Source organism: Orbilia oligospora (genome assembly GCF_000225545.1).
Source record: "Orbilia oligospora ATCC 24927 unplaced genomic scaffold scaffold00215, whole genome shotgun sequence".
In the NCBI taxonomy this organism is placed as follows: Eukaryota; Fungi; Ascomycota; class Orbiliomycetes; order Orbiliales; family Orbiliaceae; genus Orbilia; species Orbilia oligospora.
The window spans coordinates 1,538,720-1,562,997 of NW_011645772.1; the positions used below are offsets into that span (position 1 = coordinate 1,538,720).

A 24,278-nucleotide genomic window follows, 5' to 3' on the forward strand; every position below is an offset into this window, starting at 1 on the left:
TACCACGAAGGTTTCGGCTTGCTGGAGAAAATTCTAGGCGCTGAAACCACAACTTCGTGAACAACTTCAGGCCGTTAGATCACAACCTCAGGAGGTCACATAGCCACGAGAATTCACAAAATGGTACGGAATCTATCTTCAATGGAAATATGACATTCATGGGCACTAAGGCATCGTCTCTAGAACCGACTACGACCGTTGTTCCCCGCGAGGAAGTCCGCGATATTGGACTTCCTACAGCCTAGGTCCAATCATGCGAGGTTACTTCACCACTCACGAGAGCCGCGGCCTATCCCCGCTGTATGATATCCTCCTATACTAGCCATATACTTAGCGAGCCTCTTAGGCTGAGGCTCTTGATGACAAGATCATGTTAGACTTCGGTATACTAATCGGCATTTTCACAGGAATCCTCCACCGCCCCCGATGTTAAGACTTTCCTAACCAAAATCGGCCGAAATATGATCCAGCACGAGTCGAAATTCACAGATTGGAAGCAGCTTATGGGAACTACGACTCAGCAACTACGTGTTATGGGTATCGAACCGGCTAGGGACAGGCGGTACCTGATCGACTGGAGAGAGAGGTATAGAAATGGGATTGAGCCAACCGAATACAAGAGAGGAAGGAAGATCGACGGTGGTGAGAGACGAAGGAAGATGGTTAGGGCACTAAGGAGGATCACAGAGAGACAGGAACAGAGAAAGAAAGAAGAACAAGCGATAATTATGGGCAAGTTGTAGGAACTTCGTGGGGGGGATGGCGAGGGCCCAGCGGGACACTGAACTGTCACCAATTGGCCCATTAAGGAAGATATGCAATCAGAAGTCGACAGTATGATCCAGATAGACTATACTACGGGTTAGTTTATCTTGGACTCGGTGTGGCCTGTGATTTCCTACACTTGATATCCTTTTCGACATGTCAATCAAGGAAATCCTAAGGCTTATTCTGTCCTTCGATACCACCATCAAGGTCGTATTTGGTGCATTTTCATCCCTATGTACATACACATTTATATATATTATTGAATGCTCATCGCAATGCGCATAATTATCTCGTGTCCATGCAGAGTCGCTTGGTCTCGTTCCCGGCAGACGTCACAAAGGGAAGCATGAGTCGCTACATTGGACATCGTCCTGGATCGAGCCCTCTTGTATAGTACCGCTTACCTGCAACGTTCACTTGAACCCTCAATACCATAAATGCAATAAAGTAAGTGCGCTGCGTCGAGAAGCCAAAAATAGAATGGAATATCACGCCCAATGTACGGCGAGTTAAATTTTAACGCCCATTGGGTATAATATATACTTGCTTATGTAGGGCCTTTGTTAGACACGTGGAGATGGGCCAGTATATACATACGGCGATCCAAGGTTAATCGCGCGGTCAATCGATATTTTCCAAAATTAGACCTTTCCAAATCAATTTCACTATGGCCGCCTATATAAATTCCCAGGCAAGATCGCACCCCATGAAAGAATATCCCGGCCTTGCAAGACCGACAACCACCATCTCCACCAGCTTAACAGGGTACTTCTGGCTACATTAGCCAGAGGTATTCTAGGAAGCCAAAAAGGATACATCGCCTGCACTTGCCACCTGCATTCTAATCCAAGATGATGCCGTCATCTGAAGATCGGCCAAGTTATGTTGTTCAACATGCTACGCAGTATAGGTACCAACGTAATTATAACGTCGGCCCTAACCAGCGTCAGCCGTGGGACGAACGCATGCCCCAAAGGAATACCCCATATTTCAATCCCACTTATGGCCTGTCTGTAGCTGGGCCGGGTCAGCCCAGTTCCGGTGTAAATTCTGTGTCTAGCCCAACCATGCGTAATGATAGCATGGATATCCCCGCACAGCCGCACGAATATTCGGAATTGATGGGACGAGTAAGTAGCCGGGCTTCCTCGTGAGCTTGAAAGATATGGCACTGAACAATATTTTTAGGTAGAACCAACACCTAGAGCTGGGCATAGAGAACCTCGTTGTGCATTGTCTTTCAACGTCCACAAGAGATCATGGAACCCTTGTTTAAGAACATCTGCAAAAGAAGCTCTTGTTGACCTACCACAGGGTTATCCTGAATTTGAATGGTTGAGGGATGACAATGCTAGGCACCTCATGATGAGTACTGGAAAGTTATTTAATATACGGGAATTTATAACACAGTCAGGGTTCTGGGTAGAAGGCGGTTACTTTATCACAACTTTGCACTTTGGCTCTTGGATGAAGAGCGGTAAGCAACCCACGCAACAGATGCTCGAACTATATCGCGGAAGAAGGGACTACGGTTTCACCGTTTCGACGATGTACTACAACACGACCGGTATATACGAAGATGATGACTTTGTCGGTGTCTATCTCATGAAGTGGAACCTTGAAAACGATCTGGCAGTGTTTGCGCCAATAGTCAAGGACCGAGACCAGACTGCGCCCTCTATGATTCCTACTGGCTGTATCGTTGAATCAGATGCCTTGTTTCAGTACTTCGACCGCCTCAACGGCGTTGATATGTTCGCCGTTGGGTATAACAACCTTCCAGACCTGGATATATCCAGCTATCTATCCGAATTTGCAACTGAAGTTCCTGATATAAATGGAACAGTGGTATGTCAATTAAATCAAACACCATACTCCTTTGTCTACGTTATCTAATCGTTTAAAAACTCTTGCATATATAGATTGACTATAACTCTATGATCAGGCCCAACTTCAAATCCGTTGCAGTTGGCAGTATCCGCGACATTGACCCCGTCCGTTCCGAGTTGATGGTGGACTGCACAGCATGGAAAGGGTTCTTTGGCGGGCTCATCGCGATCAGATATCAACATTCACAGTCAAACATACAACCCCTTGTCATCGGACATAGTAAGTACATACCTGCGTCTTGAAACGGGTTGATATCATGATAGAGCTGCTGCTGATTTCGCAATAGTTGTCAGTGCTAGAGGTAATGAGAGATTCAATCGTGCAAGGCTCATACCAGCCGGTCTTCGTGAGTATCTGAAACAGGTCAACCCATTTCAAATAGGACACGAGCCTGGCGAGTTAGGATTCCCCCGCGTTAGTATTGCCACTATTCCACTCCCAATGGAAATGGCACATTTCCCCAACGGTTACATAAGACACCATGCACCCCCATTTGCGATGCCCAGGCACCCATATCGTAGGGGCCCACAGAGGCACTTAGGTTCTCTCCACCGGCTTACTTCAAGTTAGATTATTCACACCAGCGCGGTATTCTTTTGTCATAGAATGCGATTTATACACAGATGCCGCGTTTTTGCGAACTCCTGGTCCAGCGAGGCCACCCGACCAGGACTTTCCCACCGGGGTTCACGAGCAGTCTTTGTCTTTTACGACCAGCCTCGCCAATTGTTCCATTAGGGCCTGTAACAATTTTCTCCTTATTCTATTGTATCAATTAGTCTTAAGTTGTTGCATTTGTATTTCTGTCGCCTCCCCTTAGAATAAACTGGTTACGCGGTTTTCTAGTATTATCACGTACATCAAGGCACACTAGTAGCTATGGATCGCCTAGGCGTCAACGAGAGTCGTACGTTACTGCGCTAGGCATCATTTATCATATAGCTATCAGACACTAGCGAATGTCAACATCTCGCGTCTTTCTCTTTTTTTTTTTTGGTTGGACTTCTCTATAGATCTATCATTCTATTGTTACCATTAATATCACTTACTCGCAACAATAATCGTTCAGTAATAATAATAATGATGAAATGATAATAAGAGTAAGGTTTTCTGCATTGGTCATCAGCTTTGGTCTAAGATTATTGGTCATCTAATAAAAGCTATAAAGTTTAAAATTTCACACACACACACTAAGCACAACTAGTTGAGTCCCGATCTTGTGCACTGGCTAAATTTGTTGATATGTTGCATCTTGAAAGAAAGTTGTGTTGCTGACGCTCGGATCCTGGTTCCGAGATGCATCTACGCCAAGCTATCCGAACCTCCCATGCCTCGTTCGAGAGCTATCCGGAAGGACCAAGAGATATCGATATCCCTAAAGGACCCACTTGATAGCCTTGTGTCGTAGCCGGGACTTCGCAAGGATATAGCCAACTAGAGTCTGTTGAGATTTAGAGGGTGATGTCTCATGGTCTCTCCACACTTGCTAACAAAAGCACTCACTCGCTATAGTCTAACTCTATCAGGCCAGAAACCATGCATGGCCTGCAGGGAGGTTGAAAGACACGAGATCCGTTATCCGTAGGTCTCGGTCGAAACGAAACATGGGAATCCTATAACCCTTTTATGACGATAAGCAAAAGGTACAGGTACATAAGAATGCGGTTTGACGGGAAGGGAAAAGAAAAGAGTGTGTGGGGATCTGCATGCCAGTGCCGCTTTTCCCGCCGCACTTGCAAGAAACCGAAAAAAATAAAATAAAGAACAGAAGTGCCTAGCCTTTGTGTAACCGAGCCAGACGACATTCCTTGGGGCGATAGAAGCGCATGCGCAACCCGATTGCGACTTTGAGCATGTTTTTTTGAACCGTTATTTGACAATCTGAAGGTGGTTTCTAAGAAGATGAAATGGTGATATTGGAAAAGCAGATTTTTAAGCCTCCTTTTTGCGGCGTTTGGAGAGGAGGCGTTTCGCTCTCTTTTTGAAAGTCGCTAGCGAATTAATGGGTGGTTTAGGTAGGGATCAGCATTGCTCCACAAAACATTGCAGAGGCTTCAATGGGACCCAAAGTTGTCAGTCTTCCTTTGAGACTGTCTTGGTTGGGACTTGTGTAACCTGTCAATCGGCTAGGGTAGTGGGAAAGAGATTCAAAACCACGTTACATGATCTCCCTGGGGCGGTAGGAACCGATATGTGCGAACAATGCTAATGTCTCGATGTTTAATCTGTGGCGCGAGTATATGCTACTGCACTAGCCTCATTTGCCACCTAACTCCCCTACACTCTTATCGACATGTTCCTAACTCTAGCCATCTTTAAAATACAACTAGGACGTAATAACAGATTATTATTTAATATACGGGCTCTTGGTTCCTGTGATACCTTGCCCTAACTATGTATATAGCTATATAGCCGGTTTCGTTTTCCCATGATCTGGTCAAGAGAATCCCCCAAGCTGAAATACGCCCTATATACTCGATCCGCAGAAACTAGCTAGCTTGATTCAAAATCAATTCTGAAAGCTTGGCGATAAATATACGGCATTCTACGGCTGGACTCTTGGAATTTCTAATACACCTCCCGACTATGCTAAACTTTAGCCCAAAGTTTTGAACCGTTAATACTAATACTGGAGACACTAAACTTGGGTTGTCTTGAATGCTATGTTCAAGAAAGCTCGAAGCTAACAAGGCGGGCTTTGTCCAGATCCTCGAACGGATATTAACTTCCGGTGGAATTGCCGGGCGCAAGACTATTCGGAAAACAATTTCCATTTCTTACCGAGGCTCGAGGAACTTCCCCCCGTATATGAGCAATACGGTGCACGAATAAGTACATGTAGTGATGGAACGTGAAGTTGTTGCAGAATCAATCGTGACGGCTATCGTGCCCCGCCGGCTGCGGAATCAGCATTCCTCATAAGATATAAGGCATAAAATAAGGCATAATATGGATGCGAGCTCCACCAAATTTAATCTCTAAGCTGGCATATATCACGGGACATGGGAAAGTTTGGAATGCCATATGCCGTGCTAGAAAGCTTAGCAAAGTAAGGGCTATACAAAAGTTTTTTAACCATTAGATCGTGAAAATTTCCGGGTACCCATAGTAGGGCCCTAACTAAACCCCTTGCCTTGCGGGTTTGATTCCCCGCCGCGGCCCCTTACTGAACGGCCGGATTCGTTTTCCTGACATAATTGACTTTTCAATGCAATGCATCATATCATCGGATCAACCGACGCGAATTAAGGAGATGCTATGCGCATATGCATGATTCGATTAGCGACTAGGTTAAAAACACAAAGTCGGCCATCTTTATCGGCGATCTGCAAGGATATAAAGTACAAAAAGTGAATATAAGTATTGGCACTGAGTTCGAGGCTCGAGGCATCGAGTCGCGGACTTATCATATAGTAGATGCTGATCGGGCCATCTGTTCATGAGGTCTTGCATGCCCTGCGATATAACTAGGCCCTGCGAGATAATAGCGTGAGATATGCTCCGGGTTAGGGAGCCCTAAAACCAGCATTATGTAAATTCAAGGCGGGCCAAAACTGGTTGAATTTCTAAAACTAAAAATTACTGGCGTTGGGGAAAACTTTTGGTTGCTGCGCTCTGGGATTTTGGACTGAAACCCCAGGATCGACAGATACTTGCCCGGTGTAACAACGACCCCCGGTAACTATGTAGCACAGCCACAACACCCCGGTCTGCTTATAAACCCAAACCAGCATTTGGAGGCAAAGGAAACACAATGCAGTTTTCAGCTAGCAGACGTCCAAATTTATAAAAAAGTCACGACAGTATCTCCAATAACTGACAAATCTGCGACTTCGCAAGAGGTTACTGACAGGATAACACATCTCGGGGTGGCGTCGCTCGATCCGTTTCTAGTTGAGGGTTTTGCAAATTTTGGTGGCAAAATGCAAAACACGGACCCAACATGATGTTAATGTCCACATGTTAGAAAAAACGTCGGCGTGTGCACCTGGTCCGCGGTCAATAGAACGTGAAACATATGGTGGAGAGTATATATTTTAGCGCTATCTCCGGACGGAACAAGGAATGATCTTTGCCCTTAAGCCCAATATTTGATTATTTATATCTTATAAACCAATATTGGTGCTGTGGCTTTCGCCTCCCAAATTTCGAAGAATTCGAGGCGGCGAATGCCGTTCCTTCGAATGCATCTAGTTTTGAGGCATTAGCAGCTTAGGAAGATCGATATCCCATTTAGGTCTCTCAATGAAAGGTATTTCTCTTTTGGGACCGGGCAGTTTTCACACATGTCTTCGTTGTCGACTATAGTCTGGGGTGTCTTCGATACCCGACATTTCTCCTAACAGGCTAGCCCCGGTTTCGGGAGGCCGCGGGGCTGGCGCCTGCTACCCTATCAATCTCTACCCTCTAAATCCGCTAGACTACATGATTTCTGCATGGGGTTTTTTCTTCTCGAGACCAGAACTGTTCCGAGGAGTCTATGCATATGCTCTCTCTCTCGAATAGGCACCAATCAAATATCGTGATTGATGAGCCTATAGTTTTTCATCGTAAGATCCTAGAGCCTCGATCGAAAACCTCATCAAGTCGTTTATCTGATCTACAACCTTACAATTTGCCAATATTCACACGATAATACCCTGTCTGATATCGAATTCACATTAAAACAGACCGTTTAAAACGGCGGGCCCACTTCCCCTTTCGATTGAGTGGCAAAAGTCGGCTGCATTCTCGCTCCTCTGTTCTCAAGCCCTTTGGATTAGGGTACGATCTCCTCAACCGGTTCTACCTGGCATGCCTGCACCCTCGCACCATCATAACGAACTAGGGGTGTTTTAGTGTTTCCTATTTGTCGGTAGAAAAGACCTTTTATGCTTGATGAAATGATGAATACCGTCCTACGTGCTATTTCGCCATGGTTACTCCTTGAAGACCCACCTATGAAGATGAGGAAAGCAGGGGAAGACAGATTCATTATTCTCATGTCCACCTCGTAGAAACAGACGGAAAGAAGAGACACGTACCTTAAACACTTAAACAGGAGTGGAAGCCAGGCGACGGCGCATATGCCACCTGTACGAACGTACGTCCAAGTGTCTAGCAAACCCGCTTTAGGAAAGAAAGACATGGGGGTGGGAGGTTGAAAGCTCGTAAGTCCGTTGATTGGATATTTCAACGGAGAAGAAACCCTTACACAGCATTCTTAAGGTTATGTCTTAAGTCCTGGATGGAAAAGTATTAGCCTTCGGCATCGAAGGGGGGTTGGGGAGTACGTAGGATTGAGATTGTTCATGACACTTAAATTCATTATTACCAAGCCACCACAGCGGTCATTGGCGCCTTTTCACCTAGAATCACACCTCGCATAATAAACAGCTGAAGGGAATCCTTCTAGGGGGGAAAGTATTTCAGCCTTTCCTTAATTGTGAAATGGTCATATCTATGACCACTAGTAGCTATTCCGCCGGCATGATATTTCCACAAGCTGCATGAGGATAAAAGCGCATCTGCGTGGACTTGGGTATGCATGCTGGCCGTCCTGTGCTGACAAAAAATATCTTGTTGTACCCGTCAGGCAAGTCTCTGAATCGAGATATCTGCAGGCGAGGTGATAAACGATAACTGTCTTTGCTAAGTCTCTCCTTCCCTCCGGCTTAGAGCAAAGGTAGAAGACCCTTTGGGTTCAGAAGGTAGGTTTAGCCATAGCACTGTACCGATCCCGATCGTTCTGCAGATGAAAGCATACTCAAGCGGTAGGCGGGATCCTATGGCATTGGATTAACGCTAGACAAATAGAAACACCAGATCCTGAACACCCAGAACTATCCATCGGCTGGCTTGAAAATCCCGCCTACTAAGACAGATTTGGTGCTACTACAATATTACATTCTGCATAAAACAAGGCAAATGACCTACAGACGAGACAAGGCGAATTGAGGAATAGGCAAAAAGAAGAAAAGAAGAAAAAACGATTAGTTTCCTTCAAACTTGTTAGCCATACCCAGTGAAAGTTTCTGAAGGCCCTTTATTGGGAGTGATGACAAGGTAACCCGTGACAAACACCAAAGAAAAAGGAGATACAAGATCAAGAAGGTGATCAAATACAACCAACGGATTTGTGATAGCCAAACTTTCAAGTAAGTAAGGGAATTAAAAATGAAGAAAATGCTAAAGGATAATTGTTTTTGTTGATAACAAAGGAGAACGTAGCAAGAATTAAGTTAGATGGTATAGGGCCATTGGGTAATGAAAATATGATACAGGAATCGAAAATATCATCCATTGATCGGATGGATAGACCAAGACAAGACCAATACTCCTTTGTAGCAGGGCTATGAAACTTCAGGAGAAAATAGCATGCTAAGAAATGCACTTGCGCTTTTAGTGATGTTACTGGATTCAAAATAATCAATGCTCCGTAGCTTGTGAGACTTCGGCAAGTGCTTCAGAATTTTCTGCCACTCCGTTTGTAGTGTCGGAATCGAACGGTACAGCGCCACCGCGGTGAAACATCTGAATTAATTTTCTTCCTACAGTAGGCTCCAGCTCTGTACCGTCTCTGGCGATTTTAACCTCTCTAGAGACGTTGTATGGATTGCGGAGACCTCGGGTCCTGTAAAAGGGAACTTTTGATGTGGAGACCCATTCGACTCTGAATGGCTTACCCCAGGCCTTGCTGATAGTAGTTCCTTCTACAGGAGCAGATTCGTCTTCGGAGTCGCTATCTTCGATCACTTCCCAGAAAATGGTCCCACGGCTTGAATCATCGATAATCCGCCCTCGTGGTGCAGTAGCAGTCGGTGGAGTATAAATCGCTTTCGGCAAAGCGGTCTCGTCAATATTTTGGGTCATCGGCGCCCATTCAATCTTAGAAGCGACTGCATCAGATATTTCAGAGACCATACGGGCATAGCCATAGTACTCCCCGGATTTATTTGCCGAGAAGATAAGGAAGACGTTCTCAGATGCCTAGATTATAATTAACTAGTTAGAATACGTTGTAAAATACAACAATCCCCGGAGTTAATTCACATACCAGATACGCTTCATTCAAGGCAACCTCGTTGTGGGTTTGCGTTGCCCAGATTCCATTAGACACACTAGTATCCAAATCTTCGAGTGTGAGGCTTTTGACAATGAAGTAGCGGTCTTTCCCTTTTTTCCCAGCTGCCTCACTGGGCTTTGGCAGATCATCAACTTGTGACGCAACCTCGGGTTCGACTTCACTTGGTGAATCTGATGATTCCTGAATGGGGGCAGGAATAGATATTTCAGCGTTGCCATCAAGTTCTACGTCTCCCGGTGACGAGTTTCGCCGCAAGCGACAAACCAATCTAACCCCTTGGAACCGAGAGTCATGAAACTTTTGCATAGCTTCGGTGCAGGCCGTCTCAGTTTTGTAGTTCACAAAAGCACAGTTGCTTTTGGAGATAAGAAACACGCTTTCGATCAGGGTTGTAGCGAAATAATCTTTCAATGCTGTTACTGTCGTTCCAGGTGGTAAATTTCCAACCCAAAGAGCGTGACCGGACTGTCTAGGCTTTCTAGGTGGACCCCTTAGCAGAACTGGGTGTAGGGTGGAAATAGAAGATCTGCTCCCAAGACTTGAATTACTGCATGCCGATAAGGATTGTGAAAGACCAGGAGCAACACGGTTATTACTGTATGACACAGGAGATCCTCTCCTCTGGCGACTAGTAGATTGCGTGAGATGCCTTGGTACTGGACCCTGTCGTTGGCCTAGCGCTGCTGGGTCGAAGGACTGTGTAAGTGACGCAAACTGGAAGTCGTGCGTCTCTTGTCCCACATGGGGAGCACTTCTTCTCCTAGGTATATACCCAGACTGTGGCTGTCCGTAATTATAGTCTAACGGGGCAACATGAGGAATCATTCCGGTTTGTTGTCCATATTGTGGGAGGTAAATGAACGGCATGCTTCCATGTGGCCATTGTGGGTATTGCACGGGTGCCTCGGCGCCTGTCGGTTGAGGAGCTGAGAATGTTGGATTATAGCCAGCGATTGGGATATTATGAGAAGCACCTGGGGGACTCTGGCCATATGGATCATAATAGCCAGGCGCCTGTGGATAATGTGAAATAGAGTGCATAGGCCCAGCTTGTGTTGCTACTGTGGGAATTTGCATGGGCGCCGGCGAGATATTATATTGAACGGATGGAGGGGGAATAACAGGCGCATAGCGGATTTGCTGTCCGTGTTGATGACCTTGAAGTTGATAAGTTTGCAAAGAAGCTTGTAGTCCTTGCATATTAAAGGATTGATGAGGAGGAGACGCCTGAATCGGCACTTGAGGGTATCGCGGTTGAGCCGCCTGCGCTACATAGGGCATGTGGGATTGATGATACGGTTGCGCTTGAGGAAGCATGGTAATCGTTGGACCATACATTGTTGGAGAATTGGCAGAGGTCGTAGTGATAGAATCTGAAGTTATAGGGCTAATAGGATTGAGTCCGGCCGAGGGTTCTTGGTCCTCTATATTATGTTTGATATCGGTTGCTAAAGTCGAGCTAACGATCAGACTGCGCCGGTGACTCCGAGGGTGCGCATCTCCCATTGGGAAGGATATATATCTCTCTGACTCTTGGGGAAAGGCGTATCTTTATAGTTGATCCACGGAACTAAATATTAGCATGATGTGCATAGCTTAGGTACTCTTGTAGACTGCCTAATCCTAGAGGGATGTGAGAGAGGAACGGAAGCAAAGGGGTGGCTGCCACATATGTCGGTAAAAAGCAAGACTATTCGCTTCTCCTTGTATGTTTTAAATATACCAGCCTTCCCGCAGACAGATCTGTGTGTATGCATTCATGCATGTTTTGTTAAGAGAGGGGACCTACAAGTTGTAACAAGGGCGCGAGATTCTGTCGAAGAATCTTCAAGATAAGGTTTCGAAATCGGACAGGGTTGGAAAGACAATAGTCTCAAAAAAAGTAGAGATACTTCTGCCATATTGAATGTGAACCTGTCAGCGATAGGTCCTAGATCGAGTAGATAGTTTGTTTTTAAAAAGAGTGTTAGGCATGCCATACTTGCCGCCGGTCGAACAGAAGAAGAATTGAAGTTCTGTATGTGTGTGACGGACGAGTGAAGAAAAGTCGTTAAGGGAAATGTCCCATTATTAGATCAATAAGACTTAGTCGTCTGACGGGGGACAATAATAGGAATAGCAGTCGCACTGTAGGCCAGGAACGGATTTGGTTTAATGTAAGTATGTATGTATGTATGGCTTGCTGTCAACAAGCGAAGGCGTTGAATGGAAAGGTGGACCACCACCTCTGCGGGATGAGAGCTAAACCTTGGAGCTGCGGGCTTTGAGCCGTCCGAGCGATTTTTAAGATAGTAAAGTAGTATAAGGTTTGGGGAAGCCTGCCACAAAAAATGGAGAGCTAGGATGCTCCAGTGATTGCTCCAGTGGCAAGCAAAGGTTCCGTCTGCTTAATGGATCGGAACTAATATATCCCCCCCAGGTGGCTGCTCCAACCGAATCGTAAGAGCCAGGGCTTTCCAGGGCTCAGGGTTTGGTCTGATATTGACGGGTGAACTTATCAACAGCCAATGCAATGCAAGTGCTTACTCCAGTAAATACGTAAGTATGTACTCAATGCAAATATGCACCTAATAACCGGTATGCTTATTTGATGTTGAAGACACAGGTCTAGGGCGGAAATACTTCCGACTAAATACCAAGTGGAAGGGAAGCTCGCTAAGTTGGAAAATATAGTAAATTTAAAACGTGAAGAAACGAAAGTCCTCAGCAGCCCAAGCCGGGAAGGGGTTTCTCTTTTCCTTGCCAGTCGACACAGAAAAACGGGAAATAGCGTGTAACGGTTTATGGGTGTACTCGAGGGCAGACTCAATGTTTTATGATAGCATTGAACCTCAGAGTTATGCAAGAGCTCGCAGCGGGATCGTCTCGCAGGACTCTGATGCAGCCATCCTGCCAGGAAACTTGATTGCTTCCACAATCATCCTCTAGAAGAAGAGGAGGAAGTCCACACAGAATAACCGTACATCTTAGCATGGTATTCTTTTGCTCGGCTAAGAACTCCTACTCCTTATGACAGTTATCACTAGCCTAACTTTTGTGGACATGGTACTTCAAGGGGAGCAGCCGTAAACCCTCGTTCAAAGGGCCCCGAGAACGGGTCTGCATGCGTTGCACTTCGGGAGAAAGTTGACTCGGAAAACCGCGATGTGGGGCGGCCTGCACAATCTGCAAAACGGTGCTAATGGCATCCTATTGGCCCAATTGTCTAAATGTATGATCTGAAGGTGTCAGTTGTGGCGTTTTCGAATGGAAGCTGCTGCATAAGCTTGATCCCCGGGAATTCGAAGTCTCCGACCTCAGGTTCAATTGTGGGCCCATTCCGGCTTCCAGGGTCAAGGATGATTGCAAAGAAGCCGTTGAAGAGACTAAAACGTGGTTGTGGCTGTGCTCCAAGCGATGCAACCAGAAAAACGGGGGCCGATTTGAAGAATTGAAATGTGCAACCTCAAGCCATCTTGTTTTCCAGTCAGAACATGTTTAGATGACTGCAAGTTCATTTTGAGTATCCACTTACTTAGTTGTTGTACCTGTTAGGATTCTAGAGTGTTGATCATCTCCCCTGATCGATACCATTGTCGAAAATAGTTCGAAGTGAATACTTGAGTAAGAACCCAGGTAAGTAGGTATGGATTTGGACTCGACTTGCCAATCTCGTGAGGGTTCCGGGACACCAGGACGACTTGTTCCCGGTCGGTTTGCCCTTCATCGGATCATACATAACATACGGCTATTTCTCTAGATCACGATTAGCAGCATGGTTCTGGGCGACAAGCAAGGGTTCGCTCATCGTTGGATAAGAGGTTGGTCCGATCTGAAGGGTGAAACTTTTTCTTTTCTTCGGGCGCTAGGGTGGAAGAAAAGCTTGGCCTAGGAACTTAATGCTGCACATGGCCTGTTCAGGAAGCATAAAATGCATGGACTTCTAACCGACATACAAAATGGTAAGGCTAAAGCATATGCAATACTTCAAGAGCCAATTCAGGGCCTTTCTGTGCGGCTTCAAGAAGTCTTTCTTTTGATCGATCCCAAACTGGCTGTGCTAGTGGGGGGCTATTTCCGGAGGACTATCCATACAGGGCGCTCACTTAGTACGTATATGCGTATCGGTATCTGTATGCAGGTATATGTTCCTAGAATGTAAGAATGTGGATTTATCATTTCAGCAAAGGGTTTCGAGCGCCCCACATTTGATGCTTCAGGATAAACCAGAGTCATGCGGCTAGGTGCACAGCACTGGTGGCAAGCAATTGCGTCGATCCTCACCGCTTTCTACCGAGCTAGAGGTATCCGCCTAAATTTTTAGCTTTTTTCCGATAGATCAAACCACTTTTGCGACAAGAATATCGTGAGATCGCGGACCCGAATGGCAAATTTACATATGGTCTGCTTGTTGTTCCCGCATACCGGTCCTAGCTACTATGGAGCTCCCACTTTGTACTCCATTTGTAATTTACAGTGCGGACACAGCTGAGCCAATCTTCCTGACATAATTGTACAAGAATGTTGGACATTATCGTTCGTCACTTGAAATCCGGGGCGATAGAGATTTCAAATACTTGCCGCAAAAGTCGCACTGTGTGTATCTAGCGCGAGGGAACGGGGTGGAGTAAATGCATCATCGAGGTATGAAGTTCTGGGGATCATTTGAGGAACATGCGCTCTGTGCATAGACATACATAAACGAATGTGGGTTTTCAGCTGGACAGGGTCAGTTATAATTGTTACATTATACCGTGTCTGCAGTATCACGTCTATCCGTATCCATATGGATCCATCAATTAAAAGACTTTCTTAAGACTAAAACTCAAAATCAGGGCCTATGTTTTGGGTCGAGCTCCAGCCCGTGTCGACGAAAGTACTGGCCTGACCAATTTTCAATAAATAGTGTGGCTGACACCTCATCAATGAGGCGGTGCTCACGTTCCAGACTTCTCAGGAACGCCTCATCCTGGCAAGTTTAGATGCAAGAATTGTGATGACAACGCTACAACCTGCATGCGCCTGCTTTTACAACTTGGAATATTTATTCTCCGTGGAATACGTAATTGCATGATATCATGGCTCTTATTGATTCAAATTCAGAAATCTCGAGGGGCATCTCAATAGACCTCATGATTGATTGATTCCACGTTTTAATTTTGGCAAATATGGGTTTGCTTCGGTGATGTTACATATTCAGAGCTTGCAGCGCCTGGGCGGCGTGCCGTGCCATATTTCCACAAGGTCAGTGTCAAGCCATGCCTAGAAGAGGATCTGATAATTTCTTCGACAAGCCGCGGCAATCAGGGCACCCACAGGCCAAAGCAAGAATATCGAAGGTCCTTAAGACATTGTGCAGATACATAAGTTTTAGATCTGGCGGTCCCCTGCCCACTTCTTGGCTCACGCGGTCAGGGGGCCTATGTTCCCGAAGCTTGAATCGACACGGATTATTTGACACTCCTTCTGAAAAACCTAAAACGAAACAACTGAATTACGGCCTTCTTCAAATCGTATGCTGGAATAAAATGTCCATAGTAAGGATCACCGAAGATAAAGACCCGGTAGGGCTATAACCACCGCCCGGTATCATCTGACACCGGGAATTTATCCAAGCTCAAATCGTAGAGCGCCGTCAACCTCCCGATCAGTCTGATGAAGGAAGCCACGCTCAAAAAAAAAAAAAAAAAAAATACCCATGAAACAAATTACACTGGCAGCTGTTTTTCTTAACTCCGAATGGTTGGTTCATACATAGTATTCCATTCAGAATTTTATGCACTCACAAGGGGCCTAATTCACACTGGCTATTCGGATGAAGCCACGAGACATGTCAAAGATCATCACCAATTCCGTACTTAGGTATGGAGGAGTATGTGGTAAATGTACTCCCTACAGAGTCGGTGTTCAATGCGCCTTACTCAGGCCATCCACTGACTTTCTTTTCCCAATTCTAAGTTTTGTCCCTTCAGACCCGCTTTACCATTGCCAGGTGCCTAAGGCTGGGGTATCAGGCACAAATAGGGTGTCAAAGACGGAGTTTTTGTAACATTTATGCATACGATTCGCGAGATTCAGCTGGAGCTTTCTAGCAGTCGGTTCCGAATTCTCGATACAGCTTTCCTTCAAGTTTTCCAAAGTCCCAACCCTTGCGCGTTCTGTGAAACAATTCATGCCGATAGAGTTTTCCGATTAGAGTAATATCCCAGGCGCTTGACCCCCACGGCTAAAGATATCTGTAATTCATGGAACTTCAAGAAGTGCAGGTCTTGAGAAGAAAGGTTGCGGCAAATTGGAGCCTGCCAACCTGTTCACGATATCATTTGAGTACATGGCTCTATATATATTTGGAAATACGGAGAATGTAAAGAAGCGCCGTGGCAATAGTATTAGTGTATGAATTTAGTGTACATACTTATATGAATTTGATGTACATGCAATGCATAAAGTTTTGAGAAGTCGGAAAATATCGATAGCAATGTAAATATAAATTAGTCAACAGAGCTGAAGCCACTTACACTCATATTTATATATATAATTTATATGGCTGGCTTAGTGGACTTAAGCCCCCACTAGGCATCTATAAAGACTTATAATAGTATTACACCCAGTAAGCTATAGGAATGCTTCAGCCTGAAATTTTGTCCTGGCAAAGAGGGGTTGCAAAAGTTAATTGATCGAAACGAAGGATAACAATGTATCGTCAGATTCGCCTTAACCTCGATATACCTAAGTACGTAAATTGAAATGCAAATGCAGCAGTGTGAAATTTCCGGGTGCCGGATGATGGCTGAATATATTTATATTTAAGTGGCCAAAATATTTTTGTGCCACCAAGCCGCATGTAATCTTGAAGTCACGATCCTACCACCATATTTGGCTGCATTGACAGCTGAAAGGACTTACAACCAATGCGAACAATTTATAGATATCCATACGAAGCTCGAGTACTTAGCATAATTAAAGTACAGCATCGAGGCACAACTTGCGTTGCCAGCCTTACAACACGAAAAGGCTCGAGCGCAGTCCAATTTCCCTTGTTTCAGCTTGGTAGCCGTTGTTCAGCCGCAAGGATGCTTGTTTGAGGAAAGTGCTGACAAGTTCGATCCTCCGGAGGAGCTGGAGCAGCTCATAGGCCAGTTGGCCGTAGGAAAGTCGGGCTGCAGAGCGGCACTTGTTGCTTGGAAGTCACCTTCCTCTCTTATCTCCTGATCTGGACTTACTCCAAGACTTCTTATCCCCATGGTTTACAACTGGTAACGGTAGTAAGTTCGGCTCAAATAATCTTTGGGAACGTTAGCTAGCTGTCGACATGTACGGCGGCTTCCAGCAGCATGTCCCGCCAGGCGGTATAATTCCAGGAACCGCGACTGGAGTGAACCCTTATCCTAATAGTAAGTCAAGATCTTAAACCAGACATGCGACACAGAGACATTCGGTAGCGTGAGCTCATGGGATGGATGTGTACATGCGCTGTCTCGATAGAGATTCGCAGGCTAGCTGGAGCCTGAGGGGTTAACTATACTAACGACTCGCTACTATTCGTAGATAAGCAAAACGTCAACTTAGGTTCCTATCTAAATAATACTCCTACTACTACGTCGAATTTCGCCGCCCCGCCTTCGTTTGCTCCTCAGGCGGCTGCGAATGCCCCCTATGTACCCCATGGGGGAGGTGCGCCACAGTGGAATGCTGGGGCTCCTCAACAGACCGTTCAAGGCCAATATGGTCAATCTGGCCCCGGGCATCCTACACAATCTGGATTTCAATCCAACGTGAATCCGTCTGGCTTTGGAGGCAATGCGGGGTATCAACAACCCGCTGGTGGTTTCCTCAATACTGGCGCATATGGCGGCCAACCAGCCCAGCAGCAGCAGCAGCAACAGGTACAGCAGGCTTCACAAGGAGGCGGGTTCTCTTATCCTGGTCAGAATTCTGGAGGCTCGCCCTTTGGAGCTACATACGCTGGTAGCGTTACAGGGCCCCAGTTCCCCCAGCAGGAAGCTTTTAATCCCAATCCGAATAATCGTCCAGGTTTTGGGCAATATCAATCTCCTCCTCCCTCCGATGCACACCAACCTCCTGCTGCATACGGTCAACCATCTGGAGCGGGGGTCGGTCAGCAACAAAATGCATATGGGCAAGGTGGATTCAATGCGCCTGGGTTTAATCCGAACAACCAGGGCTCGGGAAGCAATCAGACACCATATGGGGGACCTTCGTCCCAGGGATTTAATCCGGGACTGAATCAACAACAGCAGCCAGCTCAGCCGGGGCATCAAGCATGGCCTACGAACTACCCTCCTACCAACCATGCGGATCATGCGCAGAGCATAGCTCAGCAGTGGGCCCAAAACCATCAACAGGCTCAAACCCATGGTGTAGATCCAGGCCATAATAAAAGATACTCGATAGCTTCTGTAACTGAACCATATCATTCTGCATACGCGACGGCCACTCCACCCCCTCCAGCAGCCCCCAAACCGGAACGTCCTGCTACTTCCGCAACTTTCTTTGCAGCAACAGCTGGTGCATTGAAGACTCCGGCCCCAGGCCCTTTGTCGCCGCCTACCTCGCACTCACAGCCCCAAGCAGCTACAAATGTACCTAAAAAGCCAACAACTAGTGCTTCTGGGTTCGCTGGTGGAGGGATTGGTGATTGGGAACATTACGGCGACTTCGATGGCGATGATGATCACGACGATGCCACAAAACCAAATCAACAGCATGAAGTTGCAGTAGAGGTTCCCGGTGATAATCAAGCTGTTGAAATGGCAGCTGCGACACCACCACCACAGCCACAGACGCAGCAACAGTTTGTTCCCCCCTCTCAATTACCAGCAGTTCATAGTTCACCTCAAGCGCAAAGGCCACCAACGGGCGGTGCTGCTCAACAACCTGTGGGACATCAAATGAGCCAGCAAGCCCCAGGGACATGGGGAATAGATCGACCTCAGTCAGGTGGGCAGTCTGGCTTACAGTTCCAAAACTTTGCCCCCCCGAATGTTCTCCCCCAAGTTCAACCGCAGCACCCTTCAATTCAAAATCTTCAACAGCCTTACAGGACGTCCTCGCCATCTCAAGGGGGCCAGCTCGCTGGTGGGTATAACTCCGGTCAGGCCCAATACCACCAGCAGCCACACCAACAGCCAGTTAGCGGCCCTGCACAGATTACCGGTCCAAATGCCTACAATGAAAGTTTTAACGCTCCACAAGCCAGTCAATCATACCAATTGACCGAGCAGTTACGAAAGCAGCAAGAGGAGCAAGTTTTGCGACAACAACAGGAACAACAGCAGCATATCCAAGCGCAGGTGCAAGCACAGATTCAGCAGCAGCAGCAGCAAGCGGTAGCTCAGCAGCAAGGATACCCTCAGAATCAATCCCCAAATCAAGGTATGCACCAGTACAACCAACCAACCCAGTCTCCGCCAGCTCAAATCCCACAACAACATCAGTCCCCGCACGGCGCCGCATATCAACCTCCGGGATTTGTACAACCCTCGGGCGTATATGGACACAATCAGCAATTGCCACCCCAACAGAGTGGATTTGTACCACAAGTGTCGAACGCTTTAGACCCTTATGGGCAACAGCATGGGCAACAACTGCACGGGCAACAGCTGCATGGTCAAAGCGGCATCATTCAGCCCCCTCTTGATAACTACGGGCATAACAGTGTTCCATTACCTCAGAAGCCTCATGCATATCAAGAAGAGCGTATTCAGTCACCCCCTATCAATCAGCCTGAGCAACCTATTATCAGTCACCAGCATCACCAATCATTGGATGGCTCTATTGTATTGCAAAAACCACTTGAGCCAGTTATTGAGCGTAAGTTGACCTCGTTTTAGAAAACGTATAAGCTTATTGCGTCGTTGACAAAGTTGGACTAGAATCCCAAATGGCCCAGCACCTACCTATGCAGGAAACAGAACCAGTGGCACCAACGACTAAAGGTAGGTTTTAATCATCACACTCAGTAACTATTAGATAAAAATAATAATGGATACGGTAGATGCTTCGACAGAGGCCGCCGCTCCCGGCGAAGGGCTAGAATCTATGGAAATACCAGCGGACCTTGATCCGTACTATAAAGAATCAATCCGAAAATTCGTCAGAATGATTGTTCGTGAGGCGTCGGCTAAATCAAGCGTGGAATCCCTACGGATTTTTACCGAATTCATGGAGGATGAAACATATTCACGAGGAGATAGGTATTCTGATGCATCCTTCCAAGATTACATCTCGGACGTGAGCAAGGGCCAAACTTTCGCAGGTCGTCTCCGCCCATTCACTACGGAGAGCCCTGATCCATACGACGGTCCTCGAAAGACAGTTGGCCCGGTCCATGATCCGAATGTTAGGCGAGATAATACATTTGATAGCATTGACTCCCCGTTAACAAACGCTATCGAGGCGCTTAGGGCAAGCGGTCGAAAGGGCAACCATTCTCCATCATCGGTAGAACATAGGCTGCCATACACGATTGATGAAGAGGTCCAGCCACTAAAATCTCAGAATCAGCAACCTCCAAACGAACTTCGGGGTTCGGCTCAAAATGCAACAGAACCATATTCTATCCCCGAGGAACCTATCAAGCCGCTTGTTCACCACAGTGATACTTGGGGTAGCCAAATAGAGCCCGCGCCCCTCGCTGTAGAGCTACAAGTTCAAACGCAACCAGTCCTGGTCCAACCCCTAAACCTTAAGCGCCAATCAATTATCGCGAGTCCGCCACATGTCAATCCCCATCAACCTCCTCCTGCGTCTCTTGACCACAGTCCTGATTCTACTCAACCCAATGAGGCTTCCCTAGCCCAGCAAGCTGCTGTTCTTGCACAGCAATGGCGTGACTCTAGAGCCCCCGGGCAACAAAACCAGCCAAATAATGGTTCGGCCCCAGGAGGGTTCCAAGTTGCCCAGCACAGACAATCTATCCCACCTGGTCAATTTGATATTCAAGGTCTAAATCAGGGCCAATCGATGTATCAAAACCCGCCACCACAGTATGATCATATTGTCGAGGCTCCGACAGTTACTCAAAGCCCGTCTCAATTACGAGGTCCATACCAGCAGCCGCCACCTAAGACACAGAGTCCAGCGCAAGTTAGAGACCCGTATCAACAACCACGGCCTCACACACAGAGCCCGGCACAGATCAGAGATCCATATCAACAGCCGCAACCTTATAGACAAAGCCCAGCGCAAGTTCGGGACCCATACCAACAACCAGCAGCTCATCCAATTCAGTCAGAACTTCCAGCCCCACTACAAGCCAAGAGTCCCCCTCAAGCAAACCCGTTCCAAAGCCCTCTCGCCCATACCACAAGCTTCCCCCTAAATGATTATCAAGACCCAAATATGCAGCGTGGTACCCCCGGACCCGGACAGCAAAGATTCAATCCTCCCACATCTCCGCCTCGTACTGAACCTATAAAACAAATAGAAATTCCTGAGCCACAGCAAGAACCTCAGAGACGACAAGATCGACCAAGCATTTCTGGCACGGATACTCTGAGCCAAGGCTACGTAATGGTTACTCCAGAGCCCGAGCCAACTCCAGCTCAGCCAATTGTAGTCGACATAAGCTCTCCCATACATGTTAAATCCCTACCCCCAGAGCAAATCGGCGCCCCGAAGAAACCAAAGATGGATGTTGCAGTCTTATCAACGATCCTTGGGCAAAATCGAGACGGCATACCTGACAAATCACAAATCATTGTTCCTATCCGCGCCGCTTTCGAAAAAGTCGGAAAGGACTTCGCGCACATGGATACCATGCGCAAAGAGTTCGAAGCCGAAGCAAAGAAGATCCGACACAAGAACGAGACCGAAAGAGACAGGGCAAAGTCCGAGCATGACGAATATACGGAAGAACTCTACTCACAACAGAAGATTCTCTATGAGGACCTGCACGATATCGACGAACAGTTTAATATCGAGCAGAATGCCTTGAAGGAAAAGCAAGAAAAGGAGGAGTTTGATAAATTCAACAAAGAGGTTTTCACGCCAGTCTACAATATGGTTCAGGAGAGGATAGTAGAATTGAAGAAACAGCAAAAGTCTCTCCTCACATTCATCAAGACCGCATCATCCGGAAGGGAGAAACTTGACGCCAATAGTAGTAAGCCCAATCTACAAGACTGCTTAGTAGCACTACTCGATCTACATGAGGTCTTGGAAGCACATTACATGAAACTGCAAGAGGCGATTGCGGATCGGGACAAGAGGTACAAGAGCACAGTCCTCACGCCGCTCTATGCATCCAGCAACTACGCCAAACTAAGAGATGCAAAGAAATACTTCGATGAAGAGGAAAAGAAAGCTGTAGTAAAAGCCACCACTGAAGCTCACGAACGTGCAAAGGCCTTAAAGGCCGTCATTGATGAAAGCATGATTCCAGGTCTCGACCTTGAATTCGGTTTCTTCGATGAAGTAGAGCAGTGCGTAACAAAGATCATCGAGAGCCTGCCAGAAAACCCGGGGGAGTATGATGGAGATCTCAAAGTTTTACACAGTGAACTAGCGTATGCTAGCGGCATCTTGGAAACTTTGACAAATACACAGGCGTCAATGTTCAAGCTTTACCACCAAGTCAATACATCCGTTGGTAAAGCTGACAAGGCGATAGCTATGAGTCAGGCAAAACAAAAGGGGGATAAATCAGATGCCATAACAGCCCTCGAAGCAGAAAAGGATTCTCAGATGAAGACGTTAGATGACGAGCTGAAGGAGAGACTTGAGGATGTGAATGGCCACTTTGGGGAGGCGAAGGCAAAGTTAGAGCCGATTCTTGCGAAATACAAGGCCGCTGCGGAGGGTAAATAATCGAAAGTTAGTTGGCGATGAAGGCAATGTAACGATGACGACAATTATCATGCGATTCAGGAGTAATGTTTTAGCCGTCTTTAGCGTTTTATATATTTATATACTTCTCTCTCTCTCTCTTCCTCTTTATGTTCTTTAAAGCGCCAGTTAGTTGAACTATGATTTAAGATTGATACCGTTAAAAAAAACCTCCATTTATGAAACTTAGCTAAACCCCTATGCATCCACCTAGCCTTGAATCTACCGGCACAAATGATCGAAATGCAATATTGAATCAAGAAATCAACGTTGTATGACAAAAGCCGCGCATTCTGCGCATCCCGCTAGTTCGGCAATATGCCATTGCCCCATTACGAGGCAATTTGCCGCATCGAATTCTTCACTGTTTTTCTTGTTGAAGTATTCACAAGGAACTCCCCAATATATCCTTCCCACGCTGATGCACAGACCATGCATCATCATGTCATTCACCCAACCACTTTTGATACCTTTACCAGCCACATCCTTGCGAGGTGTGGGTGGCTTCAACCATGAAAACGAGAGTGGCTAAACTCGATTTGCAACAAGCGCAACGCCCATTTGCCAATCACATCCTGTCGTTCTCGACCTTTTCCAGACCCCCATGTCAGTGTGGACCCTGACCAATTTTCCCTCACACATCGGCCCAAAGAGTGAGAAAAAAGAATTGAATCAGGAATGTAACTTGCCCAAGTACCTGCCTTGCATAGTGGCGTGGTAATTAGGTCTTGAGAACAAAAATGTATTTTCCTCGTATCAATTCTCTCTCGTTAGCCTGTAAACCGTATGTTCATGAGATACCTGTATACATCGTGAATACATCCGTCTACACACTCGCATTCCCCACTCTTGTGCCGATAAAAAATTCAGAGACAATGTTCCACTTCTTATCAAGCCCCACGTGTTCTAGACGTGGCGTAGCTGACTATGTAAAAAAAAACAAAATCCGAGAAAAGGCGCATGCCTGAGTCTAAACCCAGCAGGACGGTCAACGGGAACCCCGCTGACCCGACCTGCATGACGTAGACGCCTTTCGGTTTCTATTCCCGATTCCCCCCTTCTTCGTCTACAAGCATACGTGGCTTAGCCACAGCAGCCATCTCTTAACTACTTCGGTTAGAAAGAAGGAGAAAATGAGTTTAAAAGACCAGTCTCGCCAGCTGCGTTATGAACGAATATATGCATGGGGTACGCTTCGATGTGCTGGGAGGGGAGGATGATACATTACTCGTTCGTTTTGGCCTCAACCTGTATGTCCGAAAAAAGATGTGTCTTCCGCGGCCCGCGTCGACACCAGGGCCTCACAAACATGTACCATCAGGTACACGAATGCCGCACAAATGCGTCGACAAGGGGGACCCTGCCGTCGGTTCCATCTAGGTCATCACAAGAAACTTGGGGCCCATGCCTTCTTTCGATTTACAAGAATTCGAACTTGCGGGAATAAAAAAAAAAGTGATCACGGGAAGAGGAAGCATTTGACGGGATAAGGGAAAATTCCAGGAAGGCTCTTACATACACAGTAAGGAAGGAGATCTTTTAAGAGTTTCAAAGAGGGGTTCCTTATTTTCCAAACCCCACTGGGTTTCATGGCCATATTTCTGTTGAAAAGGTCAGTAGTCTTAGTGCTATACTTACTTTTTTTACATAATAAAAAAAAGATAGCAACTAAGTGGGACACGCAAGAAATACGCCTCGGTAATCTCTTTGCCGATTGCTTAAACCA

General features: G+C 46.5%; 4 protein-coding genes across 4 annotated transcripts; 3 read left to right on the forward strand and 1 right to left on the reverse strand.

Moving 5' to 3' along the window:
• Nucleotides 1–120: 120 nt before the first annotated feature.
• On the forward strand, nucleotides 121–743 carry AOL_s00215g451 (uncharacterized protein; the record flags this gene model as incomplete). The annotated part of the gene is made up of 3 exons (XM_011129653.1): nucleotides 121–123; nucleotides 184–300; nucleotides 408–743. The coding sequence occupies 3 exons, from the start codon at nucleotides 121–123 to the stop codon at nucleotides 741–743; spliced, it is 456 nt and encodes a 151-aa protein (XP_011127955.1).
• An 876-nt stretch (nucleotides 744–1,619) lies between these two features.
• Nucleotides 1,620–3,228, forward strand: AOL_s00215g452 (uncharacterized protein; the record flags this gene model as incomplete). Its single annotated transcript, XM_011129654.1, has 4 exons — nucleotides 1,620–1,898; nucleotides 1,957–2,616; nucleotides 2,691–2,877; nucleotides 2,945–3,228. The coding sequence occupies 4 exons, from the start codon at nucleotides 1,620–1,622 to the stop codon at nucleotides 3,226–3,228; spliced, it is 1,410 nt and encodes a 469-aa protein (XP_011127956.1).
• A 5,838-nt stretch (nucleotides 3,229–9,066) lies between these two features.
• AOL_s00215g453 (uncharacterized protein) lies at nucleotides 9,067–11,230 on the reverse strand (the record flags this gene model as incomplete). Its single annotated transcript, XM_011129655.1, has 2 exons — nucleotides 9,067–9,627; nucleotides 9,695–11,230. 2 exons carry the CDS (start codon nucleotides 11,228–11,230, stop codon nucleotides 9,067–9,069), a joined length of 2,097 nt encoding a protein of 698 aa, XP_011127957.1.
• A 5,785-nt stretch (nucleotides 11,231–17,015) lies between these two features.
• On the forward strand, nucleotides 17,016–22,534 carry AOL_s00215g454 (uncharacterized protein; the record flags this gene model as incomplete). Its single annotated transcript, XM_011129656.1, has 4 exons — nucleotides 17,016–17,097; nucleotides 17,252–19,537; nucleotides 19,600–19,662; nucleotides 19,722–22,534. The coding sequence occupies 4 exons, from the start codon at nucleotides 17,016–17,018 to the stop codon at nucleotides 22,532–22,534; spliced, it is 5,244 nt and encodes a 1,747-aa protein (XP_011127958.1).
• Between the last annotated feature and the right edge of the window lie 1,744 nt (nucleotides 22,535–24,278).